Raw genomic sequence first — 14,726 nt, forward strand, 5'->3', positions numbered from 1 at the left:
TACACATTTTGAAAAAGGCTCCACCTGTCTGGTTCTATGTAAACACAAGGACCTCAAAATCAAATTGACTAGAAAGAGAAGTAGCGGACACTGAGGTGCAACCGCTTCCTCCCAAGAAATCAGGTTAAGAACATTTCCTTCCATTCCTCCTTCCTTCTCTGACCATCCTTGTCCCAATTCTTACATTGTGAAGGTCTTTATGATTCTTTTCTCCATCTTTTGCCTTGCTCTGGCCTGGGAAGATAACTGTTCACATATCTCTGCCCATTTCAAAGGAGGATAAATTAACTGTTGGCTTTGCTTTAATGCTGGTGATCCTATAGTTCTTTCTACCAATCAAAAACTTCTCCCTGATTTCCACTGCCTCAATTTCTCTGGAACAAGTTCCGTAGATAAATACTTTTAGTAAATAGTTACACAAAATACATGAACACACTGACTGGCTTAAGGGAATGTCTCTAGTTTTCTTGCTGATTTGAAACATAGGGACATTGGCTCAGGAGTACTCTCCAAATCACGGACGTTGTTTTGTTGCTAGTAATTATTATTGTCAGCCTAATAAGCTGGGTTCTCTCAAAAATTTTAAATGTGTATGGGCAGCCATTGACCAGCCAACAGATGGTCTCTCTCTGAAGTGCAATGACAAAAGTGAAAGAAAGAATGGAACCAGCTCCAAGAATACAAGCCTGACATCACTTTTTGTGAATACTACACTGAGATCAGAAGAGGCAGTGGTGACTGAGGGTCATGTTAATACTGAATACTGATTTCTTTTCTTTTTTTAAAGGTTTTATTGAATTATAGTTGATTTACAATGTTGTGAACATTTCTGCTGTACAGTAAAATGAATACCGATTTTTTTTCCCCAAACTTCTTGGATGATCAATAGGATGATAAAAGGGGGAACTGCTGAAATATATTTCTAGACCAAAGATGGTGCCACTCCTGCCCAGGCTGCCATGGCAACATACCAAAACTTAGATAACTTTTGTAAATCTTCTGCTTGACCAGTAACATACTATATCTAGTCAGCCAATCCCCAAACGCCAAGCCAACTGTAGGCTCTATACTTACTTCCTTGCTCTTTAATCATTTTTTATTTTTCACTTCCTTATTCTTTATCCTACAAAAGTTTCCTGCCTCCAGCTCCATTTTGCAGTTCTTTGGCCCCTTGAGGACAAACACTGGAGGCTTCATGAAGTATTAGTTTCTTTAACACCTAAATTGTCTTTCTTAATTATTTTTCTAACAATACTAATCTATTAGAGATAAATCACTGACGTATTCTCAGGTTAAACAATGAGATGCGCTTTGAAATAATTCTACTAGATGAGGAAAGGATGATTAAACAACAGGGTGGTATATGCTGATTATTGTTGAAACCAGCTAATGGATACATGGGGGTTCATTATACTATTCTCTCCTTTTCCGTGAGTGTTGGAAATATTGCACTAGATAAAAAGAACAGTAATATGGGCCTTTTTCATCATATAATTTCAAGCCAGTCATTCCCACCAACCCCCGCGTTTCTTCTTCAATAAAATGGATTGGCCATTGCAGCACTGTATTCGTAGGGACATTTTGAGGAGCAGTGAAAGCAAAGTGCCTTAGAAAATGCTGTTTTCTTACTTACTAGGGTTGCCAACACTAATTAGTTGCCTCCAACAGTTCCCTCCTCCTCTCCTTGTAATGGTTCATTCCACTGTTCCGCTAGTCTTTCCCGTGGTGGTTCCTTCCTCTCAGTTACCACGCTATTTCCCCCCCCCCAGCCCCAATGGTTTAGTCCGGCTTCCCCGGGGGAAACCCCGTGGGGAGGAGCACGAGGTTTCTGCGAGTGGCCGCGGTCCGCTCCCTGGAGACCACTTGGAAAGCTCCGCGTCAGGGGGTGGGCCGATAATCTTGAGGCGGGGCGCTAATCTCGGGCTCCGATTGGCCAGAACTGGAGTAAACATCCGGCAGGGTGGGGCGGGGCCGGAAGTGGAAAGGCAAGGCGGCGGCTGAGGCGGCTCGGGAGGTTCCGGACCGGAGTAGGTTCCTCCCGCTGCTATGGGCTGTCCTGATCGGTGGTGAGGGGGCCTCTGGCGCTAAAGGGGACACGGGACTGGGCCATGGCCGGCGCTCGGGCCGCCGCCGCTGCCTCGGCGGGGTCTTCGGCTTCTTCGGGCAACCCGCAGCCGCAGGAGCCGGGGCTCGGGGAGCTGCTGGAGGAGTTCTCCCGGACTCAGTATCGGGCCAAGGATTTTAGCGGGACGGGAGGCTCTAAGGTGAGTCGGAGGCACGGTGAGCAGCAGAGGGTCCCTGGCTTGGGAAGCTACTGAGGAGAGACAGGTCAGAGAAAGGAGGGAGAGAGGGAGATTGCCAGGATCTGGACCTGTAGAGCAAGGGTCGGGTTTAAAAACCGAAAAGGAGGAGCTGGGATCAGAATGAGCCAAGGAAGGACGACGTTTTGGTTTGAGACAAGGGATTTGGAGGCTAGGGATCCGAACTGAGGGGCCATTCAGAGATTAGAGAGGAGGAGCTGAGGAGGGTTGTTCCCCTGCATAAGATACTAGCACAGAAGCCTCCAAGTCTAGAATTAAAAATCTAGAGGATTTCTGCAGCTCCGTGGAGGGGTGGGGCAGAATGAAGTCAAGAGTTAAACTGGAGTGTGTTGATTCTTTATACAGTCTCAGAGTGACTTTAGAATTAGGACCATCCCTTTCCTTTCCCTTTGTGCATGAAGGGAGCCCACACTCCTCTGTTCCTTTATGAAAAACAAGTCTTGGTTCCTCTTTTTTTTCTGCCTTTGAGATTCTTTTCAGTCTCCTTATGGCCAGACCTGGAAGGCTTCCAGTCTGATCAGGCCATTCCCATCCTAGGGAATCTTGCTGACCCTGCCATCTTTCATTCCCCACGTGGTTTTGGAGGGGTTAGCATCAGGTTTTCTAATGGGATTCTTTTTCATCCTGGGTCTTGAAACTCTGGTTTGGCTCCAGGGGTTACCTATAATGGGACACACAGCAGTTGGCATCTGCTAGTCTCTAGAGTAACCCAGGGAAGGCTTCAGTAACAATGAGTTTCCTCCACTGTCCAGATGACTATTTCTCAGCTCTTAGCCTGAGGACTACCCACTTCAGCATCATCTGGGGTGCTTGTTGGTTTTTGTTTGTTTTTTGTCGTTTCTAGGGCTGCACCCGTGGCATATGGAGGTTCCCAGGCTAGGAGTCTAATTGGAGACGGCCTACGCAGCAGCCATAGCAACGCCAGATCCGAGCTGCGTATACAACCTACACCACAGCTCATGGCACCATCGGATCCTAGATCCGCTGAGTGAGACCAGGGATCGAACCCGCAACCTCATGGCTCCTAGTTGGATTCGTTAACCACTGAGCCACGACAGGAACTCCTGGGGTGCTTGATAAAAAAGTTTCTTTGGTCCTATCCAGTCCTACTGAGTTAGAATTTCTGAGAGTGGTAACTTGGAATTTGTATTTTTTTAAATAGGCTTGTTAATGATATGAACCTTGAAATTTGAGGATTGCTAGTTTAAGCCACTGAGTTTTTCCTTCCCCATTGGTCTTTTGGATGGGTAGAGGGTCAGTGGTTTTGCTGGGCCCCCCTTCCATTGTAAACACCCCTGAAGATTAGGGTTGTAAAGAGTTACACCTGACTCTCACTCTAGCTGGCCTTAAATTTATGATCTCTTGCAGGCTTCTTGGGATGTTACAGGTCTTATGTCTTTCTTCTAATGGGCCTTTCCCTGAGATGAGCAAAACCACAGCAATTTTAAGGGTGCTGTTTCTTCTATTTCATAAGCAAATTGTGTGTAAGGAGACAGCTTTGTCTGCAGCTTTTACTCATTATGCTAACTTGAGCTTCTAGGTACTGGTCTTTGGCTGGAGAATGAAGGAGAATTTCGGGGCAAAGGAAGATAATGGATTAGTGCTACTTAAAGTAACCTAGGCAGGAGTTCTTAATATTTCATGGATTGTGGACCCCTTTAAGAATCTGTAATCCTCTCTTCAAATGCTACAAGATTTTCCTGAAGCATTGAGGGAAAGAGTCTGTCCTAAAGCCTACCATATATGGGTTCATGAACTACACATTTAGGGCCTGTGGTCCAGCAATGTGTCTCTTCCCAGCATTGAATTATCATCACAGAGGCACATGGCATTCCCAGTGACCTCTCCAGTGATTCAACCTCAGAACCCCAGAATCTTCTTTATGCTCAGGTCTCCTCCTCTGTGCAGGTTGAGCGCATTGAGAAGAGGTGTCTGGAGCTGTTTGGCCGAGACTACTGTTACAGCGTGATCCAGAATGTGAATGGGGATATCTGCGGCCACTACCCCCAGCACATCGTGTTCCTGGAGTATGAGAGTTCTGAGAAGGAAAAAGACACGTGAGCATCTTGTAACCAAAGCTGCCTGGCTGGGGAGACCTCAGCAGCTTATCCCCAGGGTCAGGAACCCTCAGCTGGGCAGGGCAGGCTCACTTTTCCCAGGTGTTAACCCTTATTGCCATCTTTGTTTGTTTCAGGGGTTGCCATCTTAGATGGGCAGAGTAGCATAGCATAGGAGGAGGGGTTCGGAATCATAGCCCTGGATTCTTATTTTACTCTACCCTCTAGATCATTGTCCTAAGGCAGCTGATTTCACACCTCAGCCCTCTGAACCTCAGAGTCCTTTTTTAAGAGAGTGTGAGTGGTCCCAGTAATCCAGTATATTAAAAAAAAAAAAAAAAAAAAAAAAAAAGGAGTTCCCATTGTGACTCAGAGGTTAAGATACCCAACTAGCATCCATGAGGATGTGGGGTTGATCCCTGGCCTCACTTGGTGGGTCAAGGATCCAGTATTGCCATGAGCTGTGATATACGTTGCAGACGAGGCTTGGATCCAGTGTTGCTGTGGCTCCGGCGTAGCTGGCGGCTACAGCTCCAATTGGACCTCTAGCCTGGGAATCTCCATATGCTGCAATTGCGGCCGTAAAAAAACAAAAAGACAAAAACAAAAAAAAAAAGAGTGAGTGAGAGGTATGCTTTGTCAACACGATTACGCACACTTACCATGTGTAGCGCTTAGGATCCCAAGGTCTGGGGTCAGACTGCTTCACTGTACATGCTGCCTGCCCCACTTGCTGGCTGGGTAACTAACTTGGAAAAGTTTCTTCTTTGTCTGTTAGTTTTCTCATCCGCAAGTCTGACTCTATTTAGAAAAGCAGCTACTGTAGTCCCTGCTGATAAATGGGGCTATTCCAAGCCTGACATGTTTGCTATAAGAATGAAAAGTAAGAGATACCATATATTGAGGGCCTACAAAGGCCCAAGTGCTGTCTTCATGGTAATAGTTCACAGCAGAGCAGACAGAGATCACTGGCACAGGATGCAGCCCATAGGCGGTCAGTAAAGGGTAACGCTTGATTGACACAGCCCTGAGGCTGTAGGAAGTGCTTTATATTGCTCTCAGAGTGTGTTTCCTTAGGCTCCCTGCTTGCTGTTGATTTTAAGAGAGTTCCAGGAGCTGTTGCCAAAATATCTGTGAGAGCTGAGCCCTGTGGAAGCACTGTTAGGATGAGAGCTATGGTTGAGTCCCTCTGCAAAGTGCAGTGGGCCCTCACTCCTCAGAGCATGCCCATCGGTGCACCCAGGAACTGCCTAGAGATTCTAAGCCTTGCTTAGAGCTGCCACATCAAAATCTCAGCAGAACAAGATGGCACAATGATTCGTCTGCACATCAAGCTTTGAAGAGACACTGCTGTAGACGAACTGGAGAGAAGTGTTGATTCTGCCTGGTGTGTGAGTGTTTGGGGAGACATGTTGCGATGCCTTTCAGTGGGAGTTGGAAAGATGAGTAGAAGTTTCCCTGACATATCCTTAGTTTTTTGGACGAGCCTGTAGAGGGTCTTGATCATCAGGCCAAGGAGTGTGGACAGCTGCGGTTAGTTAGTGGTTGTGTTGTGCTAGTATCTCCTGAGCACTTACTGAAATCAGAGTCAGAATTTCCAGAAACTCCGTCTCAGCTCCCTAGATGAGCCTTACCTTTGCCATAAGCTGGGAACCTCAGGGAGCCAGAGAAGCTCCAGGGTGGAGGGGTTTCCTCATCTGCAAAATGAGATAAATGTCCCTTCTTATGATGTCGAGGTGGTGTTCACTGAGAAGAAGACATGTGTTAGAAAAACAAGTTGTATGTTGATCTAGGGAATTGTATGCCTGCCGCTTTCTGTCACCACCACGGCGCTTCTGCCTTATTTAGCAGCATCTTGCCTTCCAGAAGTCTTACACGGCCTTGAAATGATACCCAGTAGGCGATGCCTGCTGAAGACAAGGGAGTATGCGTATGTTGAAGTGGGAAGAAGTCAGACTTTTGACTTCTTTACATGTGCCCGGGTTTGGTGTTAATGTGACACTAACTAGACTGAATTACACAGGGTAGAACTGGACTCAGGAAGTGATTCGGTCCTGTTCGCCCTCCTCTCCAATTTAGCCCATTATCTGGGAATAAACACCTAGATAGGGATCCCTAAATGGCCAAGACATGTGTTTGTCATCAAGACAAACTGCTGTCATGTGGCAGACCCCAGGGGTCCAGTTGGAGGTCCTACCAGAGAGATGAAGTCCCTACCTTCAGGTTTGGTGTGTAACACGGACCCGTAAATGAGCAGTGACAGTGTAACAGGGCTGGAATGAGAGCAAGTACAGGTGAGGCACTGGGAGATAGTGGTTAAAATTCTGCACTTGACGATTACGGCATGTGCGTGTGTGTACATGTGCATGTACACGGTGGGGGATATTGGCCCACACCATTAACTTTTGGGCACCAGCTGGGTGCTGGGTGTCCTACAGTTCTACTCAATTCTTTTTTGTGTGTGTGTGTGCTTTTTAGGACCGCACTCATGTCATATGGAAGTTCCCAGGCTAGGGGTTGAATCGGAACTACAGCTGCCAGCCTACACCACAGCCACAGCAACACAGGATCCCAGCCACTTCTGTGACCCACACCACAGCTCATGGCAGCACCATATCCTTAACCCACTGAGTGATGCCAGTGATTGAACCCACAACCACATGGATCCTAGTCGGGTTCGTTAACCACTGAGCCACGAAGGGAACTCCGATTCTACTCGATTCTGACACTCTCTACCCTGAGATAACGTCAGATCCCACAGCTTAAGGGACACACAAGACAAACATAAATAAACAAACCTAGTTTCATTTGTTTAATTATGAGTATCATGTGCCAAACTCAGCCCACTGCTCAGCACAGTAAGAAAAAGATCCTAATGCCCAAAGGTAATAAAAATAAGAACAGGAACCACTGAGAACAGAAATTGAGTTGTTTCTTTGAGTAGGGGACCCAGGAAAATACACCGCCAGCTAGCCTAACGAGAAAAAGTGCGCCTTCCTCCACAAGACTTCCAAGAAGAGCCCCCCAGGGAGAAGTGCTGGCATGTTCTCTTTCTCAGTTTTGTGGAGTATTGCTGAGTGGAAGGATTCAACTTCAGGGAATCAAATGCAGTCTCAGGGCATTTGGAGCTGAGGGAGCAGCTGGTGTGAGTTCAGTGAGAGTCAGCTGAAATGCGGTGCTGACATGTCTGTGCAAATGGCCCGGGGCCATCAGAGGTGGGAGGAAGGCTGCTTTGAGCTGTATTATGTGTGCTCTGTTTATATTCTCATGACATCTGAATTTAATTAGGTCATTGTTTCATACTGAGGTGCCTTTTTATTTCTTGGAGCACTTGAGTGTGAGGAAGGTGGCAGAACTTGGTTTTCAGTGAGCATGTGTTTTCTAGGGCCTGGCTGGTTGGCTCATGCCACTGTACAGTCACCTTGAAGAGGTAGCCCAGCCTTCCTCTTTCCTTCAAAAAAGGGAAAAAAATCTTTTTTTTTTTTTTTCTTTTTTTTCCCTTTTTAGGGCCAAACCTGTGACATACAGAAGTTCCCAGGCTAGGGGTCAAATGCAGAATCCAAGCTGCATCTGTGATCTACACCAGAGCTCATGGTAATGCCGGATCTTTAACCCACTGAGCAAGACCAAGGATCGAACCTGCATTTCATGGATACTAGTCAGGTTCATTACTGCTGAGCCACAATGGGAACTCCCAAAAAGAAAAAAATCTTGATTATAAAAGTAGTATCTTGGGCGTTCCCATTGTTGCTCAGTGGTAATGAACCTGACTAGTGTCCATGAGCATGCGGGTTTGATCTCTGGCCTTGCTAAGTGGGTTAAAGGATCCAGCATTGCCATGAGCTGCGCTGTAGGTTACAGATGAGGCTCGGATGCTGAGTTGCTGTGGCTGTGGTATAGGCTGGGAGCTATAGTTCTCATTCAGCCCCTAGACTGGGAACTTCCAATATGCTGTGGGTGTGGCCCTAAAAAGACAAAAATAAATAAATAACAGGAGTTTCCATCCTGGCTCAGCAGAAATGAATCTGACTAGTATCCATGATCCTCATGGGTTAAGGATCCAGCGTTGCCATGAGCTGTGGTGTAGGTCTCAGACAAGGCTCGAATCTGCTGTGGCTGTGGCATAGGCTGGCAGCTGCAGCTCTGATTCAACCCTAGCCTTGGAAGCTCCATATGCCAAGGGTGTGGCCACAAAAAGCAAAAGAATAAAAAATAAATAACATCTTACATAGTCACATCTCTGTTGTTTGAATCGGTTATAGTAAGGATGTAATTTGTGATCTAAAACAAAATAAAGTGTTTTTTTGTTTTTGTCTTTTCTAGGGCTGCACTTGCAGCATATGGAGGTTCCCAGGCTAGGGGTCTAATCGAAGCTGTAGCCACCGGCCTACGCTGTAGCCACAGCAACGCCAGATCCGAGCTGTGTCTGTGACGTATACCACAACTCACGGCAATGCCGGATCATTAACCCACTGAGTGGGGCCAGGGATCAAACCCGCAACCTCACGATTCCTAGTCGGATTTGTTTCTGCTGAACCACAACAGGAATTCTAAGGACCCCTTTTTAACTTCAATTTCAAATCCACCCTTGATATAGTTATTGTAGTTATTTTCTTATTAACTGGCTTGAGAATATAGCTATGAAGGGTGCTAAGAAATTAGCAGTGCAGTTCTCATCATGGCTCAGTGGTTAATGAACCTGACTAGCATCCATGAGGACTTGGGTTCGATACCTGGCCTTGCTGAGTGGGTTAAGGATCCAGCATTGCCATGAGCTTTGGTGTAGGTCACAGACACAGCTCGGATCTGGCGTGGCTGTGGCTTAGGCTGGGAGCTATAGCTCCAATTGGACCTCTAGCCTGGGAGCCTCCATATGCCGTGGGTGAGGCCCTAAAAAGACAAAAAAAAAAAAAAAAAAGAAATGAGCTATGTTTTTATTTTTTTAATTTTTTGTCTTTTTGCCTTTTCTAGGGCCATTCCTGCGGCACATGGAGGTTCCTAGGCTAGGGGTCCAATCGGAGCTGTAGTCTCCAGCCTACGCCACAGCCACAGCAACATGGGATCCAACCCACATCTGCGACCCACACCACAGCTCATGGCAATGCCAGATCCCCAACCCACTGAGCAAGGCCAGGGATCGAACCCTCGACTTCATGGTTCCTAGTCAGATTCATTAATCACTGAGCCATGATGGGAACTCCTAGCAATGTTTTTAAAGGACTGTAATTTTATGAATGCTAACAGCATCCACATATGCTTTAAAATGTACCACAAATGTAGGCGTCATTGAACTTCCTCATGCTGAAACAGTTATTTGTGTGCATGTGCAGTGCAGTCACATGGGATCCCTAGCAGGATGGGGTGTGGGAGGAACAAACGGCCTCTCAGACCTGGCCTGGGAGCTCAGCCCCTGTAAGGAGGGAACAGGTGTGTCCTCTCTCCGTCCCTCCTGGGTGATTCTGCCTGGCGGTGCTTCCCAGTCCTGATTTTTCTGCCTCTTGTTTCTCTTGCAACCAGAAGCTCTAACTGGCTGATCTGGAGCCTTTTGTTAAGATTCAGTAGTTAGGATCTACTGCTGTGGCACAACGGGCAGACGCTTAGGAGCCGCTGGGATGTGGGTTCGTTCCCTTTCCTGGCACAGTGGGTTAGGGATCTGGCATTGCTGCAGCTGCAGCTTAGGTCGAGATTGTGTCTCCAATCTGCTCCCTAGCCCAGGAGCTCCGTATGCCACAGGGTGTCCAAATGTGACCAAGAAAAAAAATTGGTAGGTGAATCCAAAAAAACCTTTTTTTTTTCCATGTTCTAGGAGCTCTCTTAGTAAATCTTGTGTATTAACTGCCATGCTTCTCTGCCACCAATAGCTTCTTCTTCACTTTTGCTCCAGCGTTCCCTGCCCTGTTGGTGTCCAGACTGTTAGAGGTAGTTGGAATGTTGGTGAAGCATCAGAGGCTCAGAGCCGTGTGGAATGTAAACCTTCATCTTATCCTCTGAAAGATCACAAAAATGGTGATTTCCAGAGGGTCCCCCATGCACATATTGTCTTACTTTGGGAGTAAAAAATGACACCATACACATAGTCAACATTCAATTTGCTATATATTTCTATATCTTATATACCATGCCTTCAGAGTAGCTTACCTTTTTTTTTTTTCTTTTCATCTTAAAGGTCCTAAAATCAGGATGACTTTAATTTTAGTATCTATAATACAGCATTTTTTTTTTTCCTTTTCCTGAAAAGCTTAAAATGTCCATGGAATTTTAACCATCTATTAAGTTTCAAATGCGTATTCACACACACTTCCCCTAGTATGGGGTACCCAGTGCACACACAGAAGCAGCCTGACCTGTCTCTCTTGCTCTGTTAGGTTTCAGAGCACCGTGCAAGTGAGCAAGTTGCAAGACCTCGTCAACCGCAGCAAGACAGCCAGGTGCAGAGGACGATTTGTCTGTCCAGTGATTCTGTTCAAGGGCAAGGTAAGATCATGCCGTAGCTCACACGGGTACTGGCTTAATGCAAAGGTCTTGTTCTTTTGCCAGCTGAGTGTTGGGTGCCTGGTGCTTGGCAAGCAGGACAGAGAAACAGGCCAGTTTTGACACCACTTTCGGGGTGAGTCTAGGTAGGAAAGGGATAGTCACACCAGAGGGCCCACCCTGCATTCCAGAGCCAGACTGCCTAGGTTCAGATCCTGGCTCTGTACTTCGTGTCTGTGTGAGGCCTCAGTTTCCTCCTCTATAGAATGGGAAGATTAATCTTGCCTACATCAAAAGTTGATGAATTGATTAGCTCAAATGAGTTAATACATTGTTAGTTCATCCTTTTAATTATGTATTTCAAAGAATTTATTGAATGTGTATCATGTTTCAGGCCTTAAAATATATCACCATGTAAAGTAGACAAAAGTCCTTACCCTTATCAAGCTTATATTCTAGTGATTTGTTAACTTGGCTCCACAGTATGGTCTCTTCAACTCTTTTTATAATCCTTTGGTGTATTGGATGTTCCCATTTTGCAGATGAAATGAAGGCTCAAACTGGTTCAGTAACTTCCATAAGTTTACCTTACACGACAGAGAGCTAGGGTTTGAACTTAGGGCAAAACTCTCTCAGGCTCCCACATTGCAGCTTAGGGTCACTTGGTGTGGTTTCAGGAACCCACTTAAGATGAGCAGCACTGTGGACTGACAGACGTGGCCTCATGAAGTAAGCGGGACTTGGCCGAGAGCTTCAGAGGATAAGCAGAATGCTGACTGACTGAAGGGTGGGAGGGTGTCTCAAGCAGGTGGCCAGCAGTTGGGAAGCACTGAGGCAGGCGCCTGAGAGGCCGGGAGACTCCCTGACTGGAGTGGAAGGTACATGGCAGAGCCAAGGGTGAAAAGCACTGAATGCAGGAGGCCAGATGCCAGTCACAGTGTTTATGTTTTCTGGGAGAGCCACTGTGATTTCTGAGCAGGGAATACAGGATACACATGGCATTTGTTTTTAAATTTTTTATTATGATTGATTTACAATGTTTTGTCAATTTCTGCTGTACAGCAAAATGATCCAGTCATGCATATATATATATATATATATATTATTTTTTTCACATTATCTTTTGTCATGTTCCATCACAAGTGATTAGATACATAGTTCCCTGTGCTATATAGCAGCACATAGTGTTTTGAGGAAGATTAATACAGAAGGAACAGACTAACATAGAGAGCAAGGGTGTGGGGGTAGCAGGGATGTGGCTCCTTATTCAATTAACAGCTACCTGAAAGCATCAGGACCCACCCCCACCAGGGTAGGGCAGTGGGGAGGGGAGCCGCAAGGCTTGTTTCAGTCTCTACATTTCTTTCATCAAATGGGAGAAGGGCAAGTATGAAAGGGGCAGCAGGAAAGGCTTTCATAGGCAGGTTGATTTTAGGGAAAGATATGTCTGGAAGTTAAGTTCCATAAATTGAGCATCTTAAAGCTATTTCATTCCCCCTTCCCCTTAGGAAGGTTTTGTGTTCTTCCCAGCTATCAGAACTCCAGGGTTTTTGTTTGTTCGTTTGTATTTATTTATTTTGTCTTTTTAGAGCCGCACCCATGGCACCTGGAGGTTGTGAGGCTAGCGGTCGAATCGGAGCTATAGCCATTGGCCCACCACAGCTCAGGGCAACGCTGGATCTTTTAACCCACCGAGCAAGGCCAGGGATCAAACTGGTGTCCTCATGGATGCTAGTCAGGTTCGTTAACCGCTGAACCACCACAGGAGTGCCAAGGCTGGATTCTTAACCCACTGACCAAGGCCAGGGATCAAACCTGTGTCCTCATGGATACTAGTCAGATTCAATTCCCCTGAGCCACAATGGGAACTCCTATTCATTTGTGTTTAGCTGCTCCTCTGTTATGTGGAAGTTCCCAGGCTAGGGATGGAACCCGCATCACAACAGTGAAAGTGCCAGATCCCTAACCCACTGATTCACCAGGGAACTCCTAGATCGCCAATTTCGATAACCGCACAATGACACACTGCTCTGTGGAGCATAGTACTTGTCACTGTAAATTATGAAGGAAATCATCTAACCGGTGTTTCCCAAAGTGGGTCCATAGAACAGTGGTTTCGGGATATGCTTTTGCAAAGCATTCCCTGTCAAGCAAGAGAGAGAGATCTCCTGCTGGTTTTGGCCTGACCTCAACACTCCAGATTCAGGAATACATCCATGTGTGCACATTGACATAGGAAGGGTTCTGAGAAGTCCTGTAGCAGAAGGACCTGTGTAGCTTTGTCGGGCATGCCATCTCTCACTCTGCAAAACTGTGAGGATGAGACTTTACTGAATGCACTTGGGAAACAGCACACAAACAGCTGAGTCCAGTGAAACACCGTTAGGGCCCTTTGTGAGCACTGGCAACCAACTTCTGAAGGAGAGTGGTGAGGAGTTCCCATCATGGCCGTGAGCTGTGCTATAGGTCGCAGATGTGGCTCAGATCCTGTATTGCTGTGGCTGAGGCGTAGGCTGATGGCTACATCTCCAATTAGACCCCTAGCCTGGGAACCTCCATGTGCCCTAGAAAAGACGAAAAGACAAAAAAAGAAGGAGAGTGGTGAGTCGAGGGAGGTGGCTTTGGCGTTTAAATGTTGATGAGGGCTTTACCATTCATCCGCTTTTTTCCCCCTTTCTCCCATTTTCTACAGCTTCCCCTGACCTGTTTGCTTGCACAATCTCCTTAGATAGTTTTGCTCCAGCTGTGTTTGACTGTCTCTTGTCTCCTGTCTGCCCACTCCCTTTGGAGGGCACAGGCCTTGTCTTCCTGTATCCTCCCAGCGCCTAGCACATGCCCACCCAGCTTGGAAGTACAGACTCGGTTGGAGGACACTCTTCTTGGGTAAAGCGGGAGTGGACTCTGCTAGGTTCTAAGAGTTCTTGTCCCTGTGGTGCTCAGGGAATGGGAAAGGCAAGCCTGGGAACTAGCCCTTGAGAAGGAGATTGGGACAGGTGGAGGTGTGTCTTGTGTTGTGAAGTGGGGATCTCTTCCTCAGAGATATGGCTCCTAGCAGGCCCCCAGCAGCCAGTGCGGTGCTGGCTGAGTTTGGTACCAGCACACCCTTGGAAGCACCTACACCTGCGTGCTGGGGAGGGGGTTGCATTCAGAAGGGACTGCTTCCTTCCAAATTCAGTTCAGTGTGGCTTGTATAACTGAGGAGCTAAGTGTCTGATTATATTTCATTCCAGTTAATTTACATCTTGTAGTGAAGCAGTGTGGACATTTTTTGGTTAAACACAATTTTATTTGGGGACAGGACTGCATTTCCCTTTTTTTTTGTGTGGGGGGGGTCTGTTTGTCTTTTTTAGGGCCTCATCCGCTGTGTATGGAGGTTCCCAGGCTAGGAGTCTGAGCGGAGCCACAGCTGCCAGCCACAGCCACGGCCACGCCAGATCCAAGCCTCGACTGAGACCTGCACCACAGTGCACAGCAACGCCGGATCCTTAACCCACTGAACGAGGCCAGGGATCAAACCCGCAATCTCATGGGTCCTAGTCGGATTTGTTTCCTGCTTTGTCACACCGAACTCCCAATTATATGTTAACGTAGTAATCTTTTGGATATATTAAAACTCGGTTCAAGCATTTAAGGGTTCTCCCTCAACACTTGTATCTGGCTTTTAGGCAATAAAATTTGGAGCAAGTCATATTTCTTTGTTTCCTCCCATAAGTGATGGGAAGCATAGGTCACCTCCTTTTATTCTGTATGCCCAGAGTTGCTTACTACATTAGCAAATTCTACAGAGGAATATTCCTCCTGCAGAAGTAGAGGCCACTCCTAATTAGGTGAATGGAGAGCTTGCAGAACCCATCCTGCTTTTTCAGTCAAGACCTAA

At 46.6% G+C, this 14,726-nt stretch overlaps 1 protein-coding gene across 50 annotated transcripts in view; it reads left to right on the forward strand.

Annotated features, from left to right (window-relative positions):
• The first annotated feature begins 1,974 nt into the window (after positions 1 to 1,974).
• The window catches only part of MTMR14 (myotubularin related protein 14), a 45,747-nt gene continuing 32,995 nt past the window's right edge, over positions 1,975 to 14,726 (forward strand). For all 50 annotated transcript variants that reach the window (XR_014823763.1, XR_014823765.1, XR_014823760.1 and 47 more), the window contains exons 1-3: positions 1,975 to 2,264; positions 4,230 to 4,378; positions 10,744 to 10,852. Coding sequence is in view for 6 of the 50 variants with exons in the window: in XM_021069291.2 (XP_020924950.1) it covers positions 2,109 to 2,264; positions 4,230 to 4,378; positions 10,744 to 10,852 (414 nt within the window). In the remaining 44 variants the exon portion in view is untranslated. The remainder of the gene's footprint in view (positions 2,265 to 4,229; positions 4,379 to 10,743; positions 10,853 to 14,726) is intronic.

Source organism: Sus scrofa, chromosome 13, assembly GCF_054392235.1.
Source record: "Sus scrofa isolate SSC_HxYL_T2T_F1_AM1 chromosome 13, Sscrofa_HxYL_maternal_Yorkshire_Landrace_v2.0, whole genome shotgun sequence".
In the NCBI taxonomy this organism is placed as follows: Eukaryota; Metazoa; Chordata; class Mammalia; order Artiodactyla; family Suidae; genus Sus; species Sus scrofa.